Source organism: Nicotiana tabacum, chromosome 18 (assembly GCF_000715075.1).
Source record: "Nicotiana tabacum cultivar K326 chromosome 18, ASM71507v2, whole genome shotgun sequence".
NCBI classification, from domain to species: domain Eukaryota; kingdom Viridiplantae; phylum Streptophyta; class Magnoliopsida; order Solanales; family Solanaceae; genus Nicotiana; species Nicotiana tabacum.
The window spans coordinates 31,108,538-31,126,067 of record NC_134097.1 but is presented as its reverse complement, the minus strand read 5'-3'; the positions used below and the strand labels follow the sequence as shown (position 1 = coordinate 31,126,067).

The window sequence follows — 17,530 nt, the reverse complement described above, 5'->3', positions numbered from 1 at the left end:
TTCAGCCTCCGACTTTTAGTGCTACAGAGGGCGAGGATGCCCATGGTTTCTTGGACAAGTGTTAGAGGATTCTTTGCACATCGGGAATTCTGGAGACCAGCGGGGTCACTTTCACAACTTTTCAATTTTCTGGAGCTGCCTTCACTTAGTGGGAGGCTTATGAGAGGCGTAGGCCTATTGGTGCAACACCCCTTACATGGAAGCAGTTCTCTGTTCTCTTTTTGGAGAAGTATGTGCCGCAATCTCGTAAAGAGGAGCTGCGCAGACAGCTCGAGCAGTTGCGTCAGGGAGATATGACCGTGACACAGTATGAGATGAGGTTCTCAGAGTTAGATCGTCATGCTTTTTGATTGGTTCCTACGTAGAGGGATATGATTATGAGGTTCGTTGATGGCGTCACATATCAGCTTCGTATTCTCATGACCAGGGAGAGGGTGTCTGGTGCTACTTTTGAGAAGGTTATTGACATTGCTCGCGAGATTGAGTCATTTTGTCACCAGGAGCGAGATGATAGGGAGGCCAAGAGGCCTCGGGAATTTGGTAGTTATGGCGGTGCTCCTTCGAGAGGGCAGTTTCAGCACGGTAGAGGACGTCCGTTCAAACATGCTCAGTAAGCTTGCCCAGGTTATCGTGGGGCATCATCGGGTCATGGTTCTCATAGTGCTCATTAGGTCCATTCATCACCAGTGCTCTTCTGGCCTAGAGTTCATCCCATGCTCCATCAGTTCAGGGCTCTTCTATGCCAGGTGCATCTGCTAGTCATTCCGGTGCTTGGGGTTCCCTTCAGTCCCCGTCTCCAGCAGCAGGGAGTTGTTATGAGTGTGGATTGTTGAGCCACATGTGGAGGCAGTGTCCTCGTCGTCTTGGGGGTTCGTCTCAACAGAGGAGTCACACTACAAGAAAATCTGCCTTTAAGGAAGGGAATTCTAGTCCCTAAAGATTGAAATCTGGTCCTAAAAGGGTAAATTATGAAGGGAAACGGCTGGTCGTAACCCGTCGTAATAGCCTCCGATGCTAAATGTCAATAACAACGGGTCTTGATACCTGGTCGTTAAATCACTTTAGCGACATACAAAAAATCCGATCGTTAAATACTTTTAAAGACTACATTTCTCGTCCCTAATAGACGATAAAAAATATATATTCCCGTCATGAAATCTTTGTAGCGACCAACTGTAACTGGTCCTAAATTATCTTTTAGAGACAGACAAAAAACCTGGTCGTGAATAACTTTTAGAGATTACATTTCTCGTCCCTAATAGACGATGAAAAATATATATTCCCATCGTTAAACCATTTTAGCGACTAACTGTAACTGGTCCTAAATTATCTTTTAGAGATGGAACAAAAAACTTGGTCATCATTCTTATCATTACCATTTTTGCGACCAACCTTTAACTGGTCCTAGATTATGTTTAGAGACGACGTCACTATTTAAAATAATTTTATAATTTAGCGATTGTATTCATGGTCTCTTAATAACCATGAGTAGTCCTAAAAGCTCAATGCCATAAAAAGTAATTTTTATCAATCAATATCGAATTGTTATTGAAAAATCTAGATATAAAAACATAAGATATCAAGTTCAAATCCCATGATGATGTTACTTTCTATGTTTTCTCAACACCTCAACAAAAAAAAACTTAGCTATCATCCTGAGCTAGACTATGATATCAAGTTTTCCATAACATTTTTAGCAAAATAATAATGAGCTTGTACATCTTCTAAACTTAAATCTTGACTTGTAGCTTCAGTCTTCAAAACCTGTAAGTATAAAAGATTGAAAAAATGATATATAACTATTGGTAAAATAACATATATAATTTTAAATGAGAAATAGTTAAATTGCTTACCCCGAAAGCAGTCAAAATTCACCAGGTGATATCCACCAACATCAACAAGGCTATAAGAATATAAGAAAAATTAATTAGAAAAACTTTGGGATGGTTAATCTTACTTTGGTTCAATAAATCCAGGTACGATAATTCGAGATTTACCATTCAAGATACCAACTATTATGAGTAGACAACAACATCACTAAGCTAATTTCTAGCTTGGCAAACGAAACCTATGATGTAGGGGCGATCGCGGACTTTATTGTTGAGATTGAGAGCGACAAATATAACCTATAAGTGGCTAAGGTGTAAGTAAAAGCTATGAAATGCTTCCGACAAATACATGGAGAATAGAATGTTGCCATATCATCTAAGCTTTAACGACAGAGAAATCATTCATTCAACCACACGTTCTGCGTTTATACCAGGCCAAAACTAATTGACACAGAGAGCCACTATTCACATAATCAAATGATTATTAAACCAACATGGCTGACATGAAAGAGTAAAGATACAGAGTGTTTCAAAAGAATAAACTTTTGCTGGTTAAAACTAGCATAATTCAGGTAAAAACACAAATTATGAAGAGGCAAAAGGATAGGAAAATCATGTTTAAAAATGTACAGAAAGGCCAAAAAGACTTTTACTTCAGTGTTGGAGAAATTTCAGGACCCAAACTACTAATTACATATATCAAGAGACAGATCCCTAGGAACATAACAGTCTTAGGTACACAACTACATGTGTTTATAGCTTATCGGGTGGGACATTCAAAATCGGGTGGGACACTATATGACGCGTTGTATAAACTTGGTATTTTTAATCATAAGAGAACCATATCATCTACTTTTATTGAGCACAGACATCGTCTACTTTTCCAGCTAACAACTCCTCAAATTCCTACCACACATTCCTGATTTGCTTAAAGATTGAAATTCCATAGGAAGCTATGACTACTTACTGCACCATTGTACATTAATTAAATTGTTCTCCTTTTAGAAGAGTGAAGTCAAACAAATCTATAATATAGAAATTGACTATACACAAATCATGAATAAAAATTAAAAAGTTGGGTATATTGTTACTAGCTTGGTTAGCAGACAAAAACAGTGGTCATTCAGTTGAAACGGGCGATGTCGTCGTAAGCGGGACATGTGATTGTTGAGCAGTGAAATACTCTCTTATTTTCCTCATTTCTTTTATCTCATCTTCTAAAGTAGACAAGCACTCATTCAAGGATTTGTTTTCCTCATTCAAAGATTTGTTTTCTTTTCAAGCTGAACGTAGCGCGAACAGTAATTCAGCCTTTGAAGAAGTTCCACCTTTCAAGTCTTTCGCCTTGACTCCACCCCCAAATCCAAACACATGGCTACGAGTTTGAGGTCCACAACATTTTTCTACAATCTCTATGCTAGGTAGAGATGGATCTGCTTGAACTATTTCTTCTATTTGAGCCTACAAAATATATAAAAAAAATATTTAAAATCAGAATCCACCATAATTTCAAGTAATTTACATATTAAATTTACCAAACATACATGTTTTTCAATTGCTTCAGGTTCAACAAGCTTGATATCTTTCTTACGGGTCTCAAAGAAAATTGTTGCCAAATTCGGTGGGTTACCATCTTTTCCGCCCTTTACATCAAAGGCAAACATGTCAAATAACAGCTCGTAAATATTTTTCTTAGGAAAATATAAATTTTATGATAATACCTTTTGATAAATGATCTCACGAATAGGCTTGCTACTAATATGATGAAGCATCTTCAACTTAGCTAGATTTGCCGCATTCCTGTTGCTTCTCGCCTATATTTGTGAAACATTAAGATTAAATGTAAGATATTTAATAAACTTACATAATAAGTTGAGCTTCTAAAAATCTTCAGAATAAACTTAATGTTCCAACATACAATATATACTTGAACACTTGGCCTCAAGGAATATGAAGGCAAAAGCACAGAGATAGGTCATGTCGAACTATAAGGTTCACTAGAGATGGAACTATAAGGTTCACTAGAGACAAAGTACAAAGGTCCATAAATCAAGGCTATTCCAGATGTACTTGCAAAAAACTCAACTGCTCAAGTCAGATTTAACAGTCATGCTGCAAATATGTTATTAGAGTATATTTTTGCATAGATATGTCTCTACTAGAGGAGTTGAGAACTACGTCAGAAAACTTCCAATGAATATATTTCTCTCCGTCTATAACTTACAGCATTAAATCACTCTTTCCACCGATTTTCATACCAACGAGAGTTTTAGCACATATATGTAACTGTTGGCAAAATAGCTATATGACCAAGATGCAACAAACACATGGGAAAATTGAGAACAGTGTGTTTTTGAGATCTCTCTTGAATCACCATCACATACTTTTAGTGGGGTTGGTTTCCACTTTCCAGTAAAGTTATTATCTGTCGATATGTCCTAATAAATCAGCAGTATAAATTTTCAATAGAACTATGAACAGAAGTTTGGATTAGATAAGTCACAAAAACAAAATTTAGGCCTCTATTCCAATTTTTACATATTAGCTGCTAGAGACAATACTATAGTCTTTTTGCATATTTAGTAATAACAATTTTTTTGTGACTACTTTTTATTTACCAAAGAGTAAATATAAAGTTCAATTTTCACACTTACTCATAATTCATGTTTTATTTTCTTTTACAGAATCAAGATGTTGTAGAGTAAAAGAGGATTTACTAATCTCTTTTGAATTCTCAGTTCTCTCTTGAAACACCATCGCTTACTTTTGTTGGGGTCTACCAAAATTCTTCCTTCAACTTTAGATCAATAAAATAAATTCGAACTTCAACTCCGGGCAACATAAATATCAGCTCTATTAAGTTATACTAGTACTAATTTCTGAAGCTATTTGCCGCAAAGAAAGTTTGTAAAATGAGTTCTCCATGACTAATATCAGCTCTATGAGTTGTCATGGAAACATCTGTGGGTGCTGTCCAGAATACTATTATAAGATATTTCATTATTTTCTTTCTTCCCCTCTCCTAGTTTTCTTAAGTTGATGGATAACGAGTCAGAAAGGGATATTCAGCTGCTAGTCATCTTTTCAATTGAATGCGGCCTGGAATTATAGACTGATTGCTTCTATGATTCAGTAACTTAAGTCAGTTCCTTCCAATGGTTTATAACCTCTTTTACTGTACCAAAAGGAAAACAAAGGTGCAAGAAAAATTAGGTGAAACACACCAATCTGTAATATTAATACATGTTCTTCAATCCAACTTTAACCACTTGAATTACCATATTCGAATTCATTCTGTTGATCTAAGCTTTTTAATAGCTTCATCGTAGTTCTAACTTTTCTATTTCCCCTGTTCTGGTGCATGAGTCGTGATTCTTAAGCTGAAACTACGCATCCAAACACATAATTCGATAACTTAAATAAGTGAAACTTAGACGAGAGTTCATATCAGCCATCATGTATATCTGAAATGATCAAGACATAAGCTCTTGAAACATCAACTTTTCAGCTGAAGTGCTAGGGAGGGGAATCAGGGTGCAGATGCTTTAGCGAAATAGATTATTAAATCACTAGGCTGGTGCAGATGCTTTAGAGAAATAGATTATTAAATCACTAGGCATACTTGAAAATTTTCTGAAGAAAAATGTTCCTTTAATAACCACTACCATTCTTTCTTGTCTACTCCCTTTGGAATATTCTTAAGAACCTATTGAATTGGCTTATCCTTCACATATTTTGCATGCAAGTGTCCTCTCCATTTGTTCCATAACTCTTTCATCCATGTGAAGATATGATCACGATGACCATTCATGTCAACACTCTCAAATTTATCCTATAATAATCAAAACTTGGTTGAGTTAATGAATTAGTTTAGTTTTAGTAACTACTCATAATCATGTGTTAGGAGCAACTCTCCCGTAGTTATACAGCAATTAACATATAATATAGTTTCAACTGTTATTTCAAACTCTACAGCAATTAACAATTGAATCAGTTAATATTCTCCAAAAATTATACAGATAAGCACAAGCATGAAAGATGAGAGCATACTAGGCATAGTTTTCCTCAGTGTCCAGTTGATCAGTACACTATACATCCATATGAATACCTCAATACACACTTCACATATATAGGTATTGAGGTCACCAAGTTGCTCGAATGGAAAGGAATAAACTACATGAGGCAAGCTAATGATTGGGTGCAATGGAAGAAAAAGCTACATATAAGTGATACATTCAAAATAGGACAGAGAGAATACTAATGGTGCATTGGTGGCTTGGTACCATACTGCCATGTATTTTTTCTTTAGATTTAACAGCCACCCTTATGGAAAAATGGTTCTAGCACAAAGCTAAAATAGTTTGAGAAAAGAAGGCTAAAAAAATAGTTTAAGGGGAAAGTTGCAAAATAGCCAATAATTAAGGAGGTTGGAGAGCATTTTAGTTCCAAAAAAGTAAAGTATTTCAGTTCAAAAAGATAAAGAGCAAATTGACAGAGCTTGTAAAACACATTACCTAGAGAGAAAAACGACCAGAGCTATTAACTAGAGGAGCATGATATCTGATCTAGGACCTTACCAGTTGATCCATCTGTACTGGAATAGTTCAAAAAAAAGGGAAACTAAATACTAACTGCACAAGTTAACGACCTATAATAGACAGCTTACAACACTATTGTCATAGGTGTATACTAAACATATATACAGTATGGATAGCAGGTTGATCGAGATACATTGAGCTACATAATAATACAATTGGAGGATATGCTGGAACAAAAATGGAAAGACATCAAGCAAGGGAAGCTGCCCAGTTCTTACTTCTGGACAGAGACCATGTATGGACTTCTTACACAGACAATGCTGTGACTGAATCTGTTTCTAAATAGGGGTAAAACAGCAATGTGTTTCAACATAGAGGCACAAACAGGAACACATGTATTCAACTAAATGATATGCATCTTCACTGCATAAATATCTTGCTTACCTCAATAGCTGCCCACATGTGATTCAACTTTTCTTCCTTAATATCATTCCACGATGATACTCCCAACGGACACATATTACGGTCACGAACGATTTTTCCCAAGTGCCTCGAAAATAGTTTGCTATTTGTTCCAACTGTTAGATTATTGTAAAAGGTTACTTTCTTACTAGGTGCATCCATTGCTTACTAGGTGTCATAACCTTGGAGAGTAAATAAAAATTAAATTAAATAAAGTTAAAAGGTAAGAAAAATACTACGATACACACTACTTGTTACGATTAGATGAACATAACTGATTCAACTCTAAGGTCGCACTTTTTAATCGACTCGGCTCCTCTATTTTCAGTTAATACATTGCAATATACAATCAGATGACACTTAGATAAATGAATATCTGGCGAGAAATCCTAAAATTTCCAGCTTTACTACTAACAGGCCAACTCACTTTTGTTTGACACAAAAAATACGCGCATTGGTAATGAAACTACTGAAGTCACTAAAAAAATCACAGGGAAAAAAAGCATAGAACTCTCCACCGATTAAATTAAAAAAACAAAGGAAAGGAAGCATGGATAACTGAAACATAAATATTAAATGAAAAAGAAAGTTCATGAGTCAAAGAAAAAGATCAAAGAAAATACAAATATTATTGAATTATCATAATTGAAACATAAATCTTAAATATAAATTGCAATTATTACGTCTTAATCTCAAACTAGTTTAATTAGCTTTACTAATCCAGAATATCAATTCCACTCCATTTGAACCCCTCCTATTCCAATATTCAACTAGTTTGGTCCATAATTTAACATAATTAAAAGAAATATGCAGACCCATTAAGGAACAATATAAACTATACACAAATTTAAAGAAGATAAGAAGTAAAACGAAACAAATAAAAACCCATAAAGCTCAAAGAATTTTTTACTTTGCTAGATGACAGAATAACAGACACCCATAATTATTTTTTTTACATCTTACAACCTTCAATTATGTAGTTGAAACCAACATATCAAGTCTTTGAGACCTAATTCCCAACAAATTAAATAGGGCAATTGAAAAACAATTTTAGAATATGAGTAATAGCAATAAATCTTGAAAACTCAACATATAAAAGGCATATAGCTCACGTACACAAGAGAAAATAAATCAGCATGCTCAACAATACTCAGGAAAAGTAAACTGCACAAAAATATTCACAATGTAAGTAGTATAAACCATTAGAAATAGCACCCAACAATCAGTTTATAGAAGAAATCCCAAAGAACAAACTTTAGCAAACAACAATAAAAATTATAGTAGCCCAAATATCCTCAAGATTAATCCCTCACTGAATACATAAAACTAATATGCCATTCATTGAATACTTAGCTTTCAAAACTGGTATGCACTTTGAATGAAATAATATTCTTCAGACAATATGCTACAAACTTGAATACACTTCAGAAAATTAAATTATCAAATTAGGAATCCCAACCCAATAATCTTTCCACTGATTATATAAACGAAAAAATACTATTTTTTTAATGTTAGAGAAGAAGAAGAAGTAGAAGATCTAAGATCTGCAATTAGTGAAATTAGAACACATAGAGAAGAAAAAGAGAAACTTGAAAGAGGAGGCATACCTTGGATTCTCACAGGAGGAGATGGAAACTAGGGCAGATGATTAGTTGATCGATTTCGCACACGACCAGACGAGCGAGATCGGCTCTAACGCTAGCTAGACGAAGATTATGGTAGAGGATTTTATGCAGTACTATGTTTTGAGAATACAGAGGTTTAATTTTGCTTTTAGAACCTTTTACCTTTTAGTTTTGGCGCCTAATTTTTAGAAAATAATAGTTTTTTAATATTTTGGTATTAGATTTGGCGGCACTCTCTCACACTCAAGGCCTCTAAATTATAATTTGGGAACAGTTACTATATTTTTAGGGACCAGATCTATTACCTTCGAAATAAAATAAAGCATTAAGGGCCACAATATAATCTCGTCCCAATACATATATTATTAGCAATGGGATTATTAACTCGTCCCTAAAGGTTGGTCTTAAATAAGGCTTTTTCTTGTAGTGTCAGACATCGGCTTCAGTGCCAGTTACTTCACCACCCACCCAGCTAGCTAGGAGTGGAGGTCAGTCAGCTAGGGGTCGCCCTAGAGGGGGAGGTCGATCAGGTGGTGGTCAAGCCTGTTTTTATGCACTCCCAGCTAGACCTGATGTTATTGATGCAGATCCTATGATTACAAGTATTGTTTTAGTTTGCCACAGAGATGCCTCTGTGTTATTTGATCTTGGTTCTACTTTTTCATATGTGTCATCATATTTTGCTCGTTACTTGGATACGTCCCGTGAGTCCCTTGTTTCATCTGTTCATGTATCTACTCCGATGGGTGATACTATTATTGTGAACCATGTGTACCGGTCATGTGTGGTGACTAATGGAGGTCTGGAGACCCAAGTGGATCTATTATATCTTTGTATGGTGGACTTTGATGTGATATTGGGCATGAATTGGATATCTTCATGTCATGCTATTTTAGACTGTCATGCTAAAACAGTGACGTTGGCTATGCCGGGTGTGCCATAGATTGAGTGGAGAGGTTCGACTGATTTTGCCCCTAGTAGGGTGATTTCGTTCTTGAAGGCCTAGCGGATGGTTAGGAAGAGTTGTCTTTCATACTTAGCCTTTGTGAGGGAATGTTAGTGCAGAGACTCCTAGTATCGATCCTGTTCCTATTATGAGGGATTTTCCTGATATGTTTCCTACAGACCTGTGGGGCATGCCACCGGACAGGGATATTGATTTTGGTATTGATCTGGTGTTGGACACTCAGCCCATTTCTATTCCATCGTATGATATGGCACCAGCAGAGTTGAAAGAGTTGAAGGATCAACTTTAGGAACTCCTTGATAAAGGGTTTATTCAGCCTAGTGTGTCACCTTGAGGTGCGCTTGTTCTATTTATGAAGAAGAAGGATGGCACGATGAGGATGAGCATTGATTACAAGCAGTTGAACAAAGTAACAATCAAGAACAAGTATCCTTTGCCTCGTATTGATGATTTATTTGACCACCTTCAGGGAGTAAGAGTGTTCTCCATGATTGATCTTCATTCAGGTTATCACTAGTTGAAGAATAGGGATTCGGATATTCTTAAGACAGCCTTCAGGACCGGATATGGCCATTATGTGTTCTTTGTTATGTCTTTTGGGCTGACCAATGCCTCGGCAGCGTTCATTCATTTGATGAACAACGTGTTTCGGCCTTATTTTGACTCGTTCGTGATTGTTTTCATTGATGATATTCTGGTGTACTCGCGTAGTTAGGAGGAGCATGCAGAGCATTTGAGAGTTGTGTTGCAGAGGTTGAGGGAGGAGAAGCTTTATGCAGAGTTCTCCAAATGTGAGTTTTGGCTCAGTTCAGTGGATTTCTTGGGGCACGTGGTGTCTAGTGAGGGTATTCAGGCTAATCCGAAGAAGATAGAGGCGGTTCAGAGTTGGCCCAGGCTGTCCTCATCCACAGAGTTTTGCAGCTTTCTTGGTTTGGCAGGTTATTACCGTCGGTTTGCCCAGGGATTTTCATCTGTAACATCACCCTTGACCAAGTTGACTCAAAAGGGTATTCCTTTTATGTGGTCGGATACGTGTAAGGCGAGCTTTCAGAAGCTTAAAACAACCTTGACCTTAACTCCAATATTAGTTTTGCCATCAGCTTCAGGTTCATATACAGTGTATTGTGATGCTTCGAGAGTTGATATTGGGTGTGTGTTGATGCATGAGGGTAGAGTTATTGCTTATGCTTCTCGCCAGTTGAAGTCCCATGAGAAGAACTACCCTGTTCATGATTTGGAGTTCGCTGGCATTGTTCAGGCATTGAAGATTTGGAGGCATTATTTGTATGGTGTGTCTTGTGAGGTATTTACTGATCATCGTAGCCTCAAACACTTGTTCAAACAGAAGGATCTTAATTTGAGGTAGTGGAGATGGTTGGAGCTGCTAAAAGATTATGATATTACTATCTTGTACCATATGAGGAAGACCAATGTGGTGGCTGATGCTTTGAGCTGGAAGGCGGTGAGTATGGGGAGTTTGGCGTATATTCCAGTTGGGGAGAGACCTCTTGCATTTGATGTATAGGCCTTGGCCAATCGGTTCGTGAGGTTAGATATTTCGGAGCCCAGTTGGGTATTGGCTTGTGTGATTTCTCGGTCTTCCTTATTTGATCGCATCAGGGAGCGCTAGTATGATGATCCTTATTTACTTGTCCTTAAGGACACAGTTTAGCACGATGATGCCAAAGATGTGACCATTGGTGATGATGGGGTATTGAGGATGCAGGGCCAGATATGCGTTCCCAATGTAGACAGGCTTCGAAAGTTGATTCTGGAGGAGGCCCATAGCTCGCGGTATTCCATTCATCCGGGTGCCGCGAAGATGTATCAGGATCTGAGATAGCATTATTGGTGGAGGAGAATAAAGAAGGACATTGTGGGATTTGTAGCTCGATGTTTCAATTGTCAGCAAGTGAAATATGAGCATCAGAGACCGGGTGACTTGCTTCAGCAGATAGATATTCCAGAGTGGAAGTGGGAGCAGATCACTATGGATTTTGTAGCTGGACTGTCATGGACTTTGAAGAAGTTCGATGCTATTTGGGTGATTGTGGATCGGCTGACCAAGTCCGTGCACTTCATTCATGTGTGTACTACCTATTATTCAGAGCGGTTGGTAAGGATCTATATCCGAGAGATTGTTCGTTTGCATGGTGTCCCAGTTTCCATCATTTCAGATAGAGTTACTCAGTTTACTTCATAATTTTGGAGGTCTGTGCAGCGAGAGTTGGGTACTCAGGTTGAGTTGAGCACAACTTTCACCCTCAGAAGGACGGGCAGTCCGAGCTCACTATTCAGATATTGGAGGACATATTGCGCACTTGTGTCATTGATTTTGGAAGGTCATGGGATCAGTTTCTATCGCTCACAGAGTTTGCTTATAATAACAGTTATCAGTCGAGTATTCAGATGGATCCAAATGAGGCTTTGTATGGAGACGGTGTAGGTCTCCGGTCGGTTGGTTGAGCCGAGTGAGGCTAGGCTATTGGGTACAGACTTGGCAGGATGCTTTAGATAAGGTGAAGGTGATTCATGAGAAGCTTCATTTAGTGCAGTCGAGACAAAAGAGTTATGCTGACAGGAAGGTTCGGGATGTGTCCTACATGGTTGGTGAGAAGGTTCTATTGAAGGTTTCACCCACGAAGGGTGTTATGAGATTTGGGAAGAAGGGTAAATTGAGTCCTCGGTTTTTTGGGCCTTTTGAGGTGCTTCGGATGATTGGGGAGATGGCTTATGAGCTTGCTTTGCCACGCAGCTTATCGAGTGTGCATTCGGTATTTCATGTTTATATGCTCTGAAAGTGTATTCGTGATCCGTCTCATGTTTTGCATTTCAGCACGGTTCAGTTAGATGATGATTTGACTTATGATGTGGAGTCAGTAACTATTTTGGAGCGGCAAGTTCAAAAGTTGAGATCGAAGGATATAGTTTCAGTGAAAGTGCAGTGGAGAGGTCGGCCCGTGGAGAAGGCTACTTGGGAGATCGAGCGGGAGATGCGGAGTAGATATCCTCACCAGTTTGAGACTTCAGGTATGTTTCTTGACCCGTTCGAGGACAAATATTTATTTAAGAGGGGGAGGATGTAACGACCCGGCCGGTCGTTTCATGAGTTACCGCTCCATTTTCCCCATTTTTACTTCTTATTGCTTTGTTTATCTGTGTTATATGGTATAGGGTTAGTCTGTTCGAATCCGAAATGATTTTGGTAAGGTTTGAGACACTTAGTGTCTAAAGTTGGCCTATGAATTGGAAAGTCAACCGGAAGTTGACTTGTGAGCATTTATCTCGGAATTTTTTTTTATGATTCAGATAGCTTTAGGAGGTGATTTGGGACTTAGGAGAGTGATCGGAATGTGTTTTGGAGGTCCGGAGTAGATTTAGGCTTGAATTGGCGAAATTGGAATTTTGGCGCTTTTCGGTTGATAGGTGAGATTTTGATATAGGAGTCGGAATGGAATTCCGGAAGTTGGATAAGGTTTGTTGTGTCATTTGTGATGTGTGTGCAAAATTTAAAGTCATTCGGATGAGGTTTGATAGACTTTTTGATCGAAAGCGGAATTTGGAAGTTTTTGGAATTCTTGGGCTTGAATCCGATGTTGATTTGGTATTCCGGCATTGTTTTGAGTGTTCCGAGGGTTGTAACAAGTTTGAATAGTGTTATGTGACTTATTGGCATGTTTGGTTGAGGTCCTGAGGGCCTCGGGATGGATTCGGATGGTTGGCGGAGAGTTTGAATTTTTGGAGAAGCTGCAGAATTTTTCTGCTCCTGTTGTTTCCGCACATGCGGATTAGGGACCGCAGGTGTGGCACCGCAGATGCGTTGTAAGGGTCGCAGATGCGACCAAGAGTGAGGAGGGAAAGAGCCGCAGAAGCGTGGAGCTGAGCGCACCTGCGATGGCACAGGTGCAGGTATTTGACCGCAGGTGCGGTTTTGGGCGGATAAGTGATTTTCGCAGATGCGACCCATGGACCGCAGATGCAGTCACGCAGGTGCGTGTTTGAGGCCACATGTGCGGAATCCCTGGGCCAGAACGTATATAACCCTCATTTGCGATTTTTGAGTTATTCTTCACCATTTTCATGCGGGTTTGAGCTTGAAGGAGCTATTTGAAGAGGGATTTCAAAGGGATTTCGTAGAGGTAAGGTTTTTGGACCCTAAACTCGTTTCTATGGTGTTATTTCACTTATTAGGCTTGAAAATTATGGAAGTTAAGGGCTAACAATTGGGAATCAGGGCTTGGTATTGGAGACCTTGACTTGAGTATTTGAGGGGTCATTTGTGGTTGGATTTTGGTACTTTTGATAAAAATGAACTCGTGGGGGAATAATGATTCCATTGATGTAAATTTTGTCAGATTCTGAGACGTGGGCCCGGGGGTCGGGTTTTGACCAATTTCAGGATTTTTATGTAATTTTGATTATTTTTGAGCGGGTTTTTCTCCCTTAGCAAATTTTGAAGGGTTATATACTGATTTTGGTTAGATTTGGAGCATTCGGAGGCCTATTCAAGAGGCAAAGGCATCGAGGTCTAGAGTTTGGACTGGATAGAGGTAAGTAATGATTGTAAATGCTGTCCTGAGGGTATGAAATCTCAGATTTCACATCGTTGTGCTACTTTAAGGTGACGCACACGCTAGATGACGAGCGTGGGGTCGTGCATCGTTGGGGATTATGACTTAGTCCGTCCCGTATGACTGTTTAAATGCGTATTTGATTGAAAATTGTCTGGTATCATTATGTTTTGGGCTGAATGCCTTATTTAGGCCTCGTGCCAACTGTTTTGGACCTTTAGGGGATTTTTACCCCTATTACTCACTACTTTGACTTCATATTTGTACTCAGTCATGCTATATTCTACTGTTTTCATAACTCAACCATATTTACTCCGTTTTGACATTTTAAATGATATTTTGGGTTGAGCATCATGTTTTTCCGGTGTCCGAGTGGCTTTGAGAGGTTTCTGACTAAGTAAGGCCGAGGGCCTGTGTTATGAGGATACTATGGGATCGGGCTACGCACCACAACAGTGTTATACTGATTCATGATTATGAGGCCGAGGGCCCGATTTGTTACGCCACGAGGTGGCTTGTTATAAGGCCGAGTGACTGTTTATTTATGCCACGAGATGACTTGATATTGCGCTTGGGCTGTAAGGAGCCCCTCCCGGAGTCTATACACCCCTAGTGAGCGCGGGTACCTAGTGTGAGATGTGATATAGCCCGAGGGGCTGATACGAGTGATTGTGAGATAGCCCGAGGGGTTGATTCTATTGGTATGTTGCCCGAGGGGCTGATTTATGTTTCTATATTTTCTCCCTATTTTCTCCACTCGTTTGGACTGCTAAAAGATGTTTTAAAGAGGTTTGTACTGAACTAAGGTATTATTACGAGCTTTTACTATTTTATTGCATTGTTCTAGTTTATACTGCCTGGTTGTAGTATTTTGTTGTGTTTTACGTGTTTTCTTATCGCTCAGTTGTCTTTACTTTTATTACTTACTGAGTTGGCGTACTCACATTACTCCATGCACCCTGTGTGCAGATCCAAGAGTCTCGGGTCACACCAGAGAGGGCTGATTGCTTTCCCGCAGGCTGTTCGGAGTTGACTAGGTAGCTGCTCGGCATTCACAACCCAGTGCTTCTCCTTCTTACCTTTACTTTACTTTGTACTAGCTTTGTACTAGACTATGTAGTCTTTTCATACTCTTAGACGAATTTTTAGATGCTCATGACTAGTGACACCCCGATGTCGGGCTGTGTTGTTTCCGTTTTGTTCTATTCTACTCTTTATTTTGGGATTTATAGTGTATTTATGACTTAAAATGAATTATTATAACTGCCTTAATTGGTCTGGGGGTTTTTGTGTCGGCTGACCTTGTTTCATGAGAGGCTCCATCACGACCGAGTCCGGTTTAGGGTCGTGATTATTATTCCATAGGCAATTTAGGCATTTGGAAAAGAATTAAATCCTTTTATTTTGTTAAGTGTATCAATTAAACTGCTATCTTCTAATTGTACTATTTTCCTTAATACTTTTATCAGAAAATAATTCTAAACCATTAAATACGAATTGATTATTATGCTTTAAGGAGCATTCAAGATTAAGGCAATATTTTTTCCAGTTTTCAACATCTAGTGATCTTAGTTTTTACCGCCAAATAGAAAACCAAAAATATTTTTATATGTTGCGAATTGTTCAAATTTATTTTGAAGTGAAAAAATAACCTTGTCTATTATGTATAAAAGTAATCAACTCTAAAGTACTCTTCAAAAGATTTTGAGATTTCATTATCAACATTCGCATCAAATTGTTATTTCTATATATCACATGTTTCTTATGAAATTCGGGCTCCATAAATGGACCCCTCATAAATATGGGGTCTAAAGCGATTGCTTTACTTCCTTTATAGGAGGGCTTGATAGTACTTGGTTGATAAGCCATATTTCTATTAGATGTCAAGGGGATTCTAAAATAGCACTCGCTCGAGGTTCTAAATTTATGCTCTCGCACGTAAGATAGCTTGCTACAAAAGAAAACATCAGATCTTTGGCTATAAAATTCATGACTAGGTCAAATTTCTCATTCCTTTGAATATTGATAAAATCATTGCCTTAAAACGAAAAGCCATTGAACATTTCTAGATTTTAAAGAACAAGAACCTTTTTCTTCGTTAAGGTGTTGCATTTTGCTACTCCTAAAATCTCCTTCATTAGCAATCTACCCGAAGGATTACAAAATATTGGAAGTCCAAAGTTGGAAAGTTACAAGTTACCGTCGTCTCACACGGGATAAAATAAGGTGTATATGACGGGAAAAACATAACAAGGAGGGTGCATGAGGAGAAGGGAATGTCGGAATTTAGACATAGAAGTACCATGAAAAATAAAATAGTAAATTGCAGTTGGTGCTTATACCAAAACGATAAATGCATGTCGTGAATAGTATGTGTTATTATCTAAATTTATCATTTAACTTAAGGAAGTTAATATTTTAATGTATATGCTAAGTCCAAAAGACCACGATTTTGTTCCAAGTTGCCATGATGTGTATATATATACACATATATATCTTACATATACACATCATGGCAACTTGGAACAAAATCGTGGTCTTTCGGACTTAGCATATGCATTAAAACATTAACTTAAGTTAAATGATATATTTAGATAAGAATACATACTATATATATAGATATAGTCATCCCACATGGGGAAATAATAAACGAAGATATAGTAAATATCAGTTCATAAAATTAAAGGTATTCGGAACTCTTAGAAAATTAAACCAGCTAAAATAAATCTTACATGAGAACCTTGACATGTAAGAGACGTACGAGGAACATATACCTTTTACATGATATTTATCATTTAATTATGATTACTTAAAATATGTATCCATATCTCAATCTATCGCTTAACTTTGATAAATTAACAATTTTTTTTTTTGCGTAAATAATAAGAGGTTTGGTGCTATATGTGTCGTTGGCTTGTCCTCCCAAATATCTATTCAAATTCCTAAACGAGGTTCACATCGTCCATTACATAAAGCTATAAATTTTTATGCTCTGCGTACTAACATTGCAAAGAATTTTTATATAATTAGATTAGGTTGACTTGTGATAATATGTAACTATTCAGATCAAGTTTGATGTTAACACCCATAAAAACATAAAATTATATAAAAGCTACATACTTGTTCAGGCAAAGCTAGACCAAAAGGTCATGCTGGAGCCTCAACAAACCTTATTACATAGTTACATGCACAAACACACAACAAAATCATACCAACTATTTCTTGATGCAGTATTTAGTACTCTGCATTCATAAAATGTCAGCTTCTTATTTTAATATATTTAGCAGTCCAAGCCAATTGTTGAAACTATGATTAATGACAGGGAGAGTAGCAATAGCAAGCATAATTTGCCCAGTAATGATGTTTATGTCCCGATTGATATTTCTTACAAACTCCATATTTAGCTCCAAAATAGTGCTTGCAGTGGTGGCTACATTTGTAAGAATATTGGCAAGGCCCGTGCCACTTGTGATTTTTCTTCCAACAGTATTTTCCTTCTGCCATTTGCATTTCTGCACGAATATATAGGAAAATTTGA

At 37.7% G+C, this 17,530-nt stretch overlaps 1 protein-coding gene across 2 annotated transcripts; it reads right to left on the bottom strand.

Annotated features, from left to right (window-relative positions):
- Positions 1 to 2,857: 2,857 nt before the first annotated feature.
- On the bottom strand, positions 2,858 to 8,594 carry LOC107771060 (uncharacterized). 2 transcript variants are annotated; one of them, XM_016590386.2, is made up of 5 exons: positions 8,437 to 8,594; positions 6,812 to 6,945; positions 3,551 to 3,643; positions 3,374 to 3,472; positions 2,858 to 3,290 (listed from the first exon to the last, which is right to left on the bottom strand). In XM_016590386.2, exons 2-5 carry the CDS (start codon positions 6,884 to 6,886, stop codon positions 3,108 to 3,110), a joined length of 450 nt encoding a protein of 149 aa, XP_016445872.1. In that variant the 5' UTR covers positions 6,887 to 6,945; positions 8,437 to 8,594; the 3' UTR covers positions 2,858 to 3,107. The 2 variants fall into 2 exon arrangements, with proteins under 2 accessions (XP_016445872.1, XP_016445871.1); XM_016590385.2 differs by having other exon boundaries at positions 6,812 to 7,011; positions 8,437 to 8,591.
- Between the last annotated feature and the right edge of the window lie 8,936 nt (positions 8,595 to 17,530).

Bases quoted from the DNA above. Each gene is read 5' to 3' on its own strand.
- LOC107771060 (XM_016590385.2), bottom strand. From the start codon at position 6,991: ATGGATGCACCTAGTAAGAAAGTAACCTTTTACAATAATCTAACAGTT. The intron at 3,644-6,811 runs GTAAGCAAGATA...TCACAAATATAG, and splicing joins ACATGTGGGCAGCTATTGAG to GCGAGAAGCAACAGGAATGC. The intron at 3,473-3,550 runs GTATTATCATAA...TTTGATGTAAAG, and splicing joins GTGAGATCATTTATCAAAAG to GGCGGAAAAGATGGTAACCC.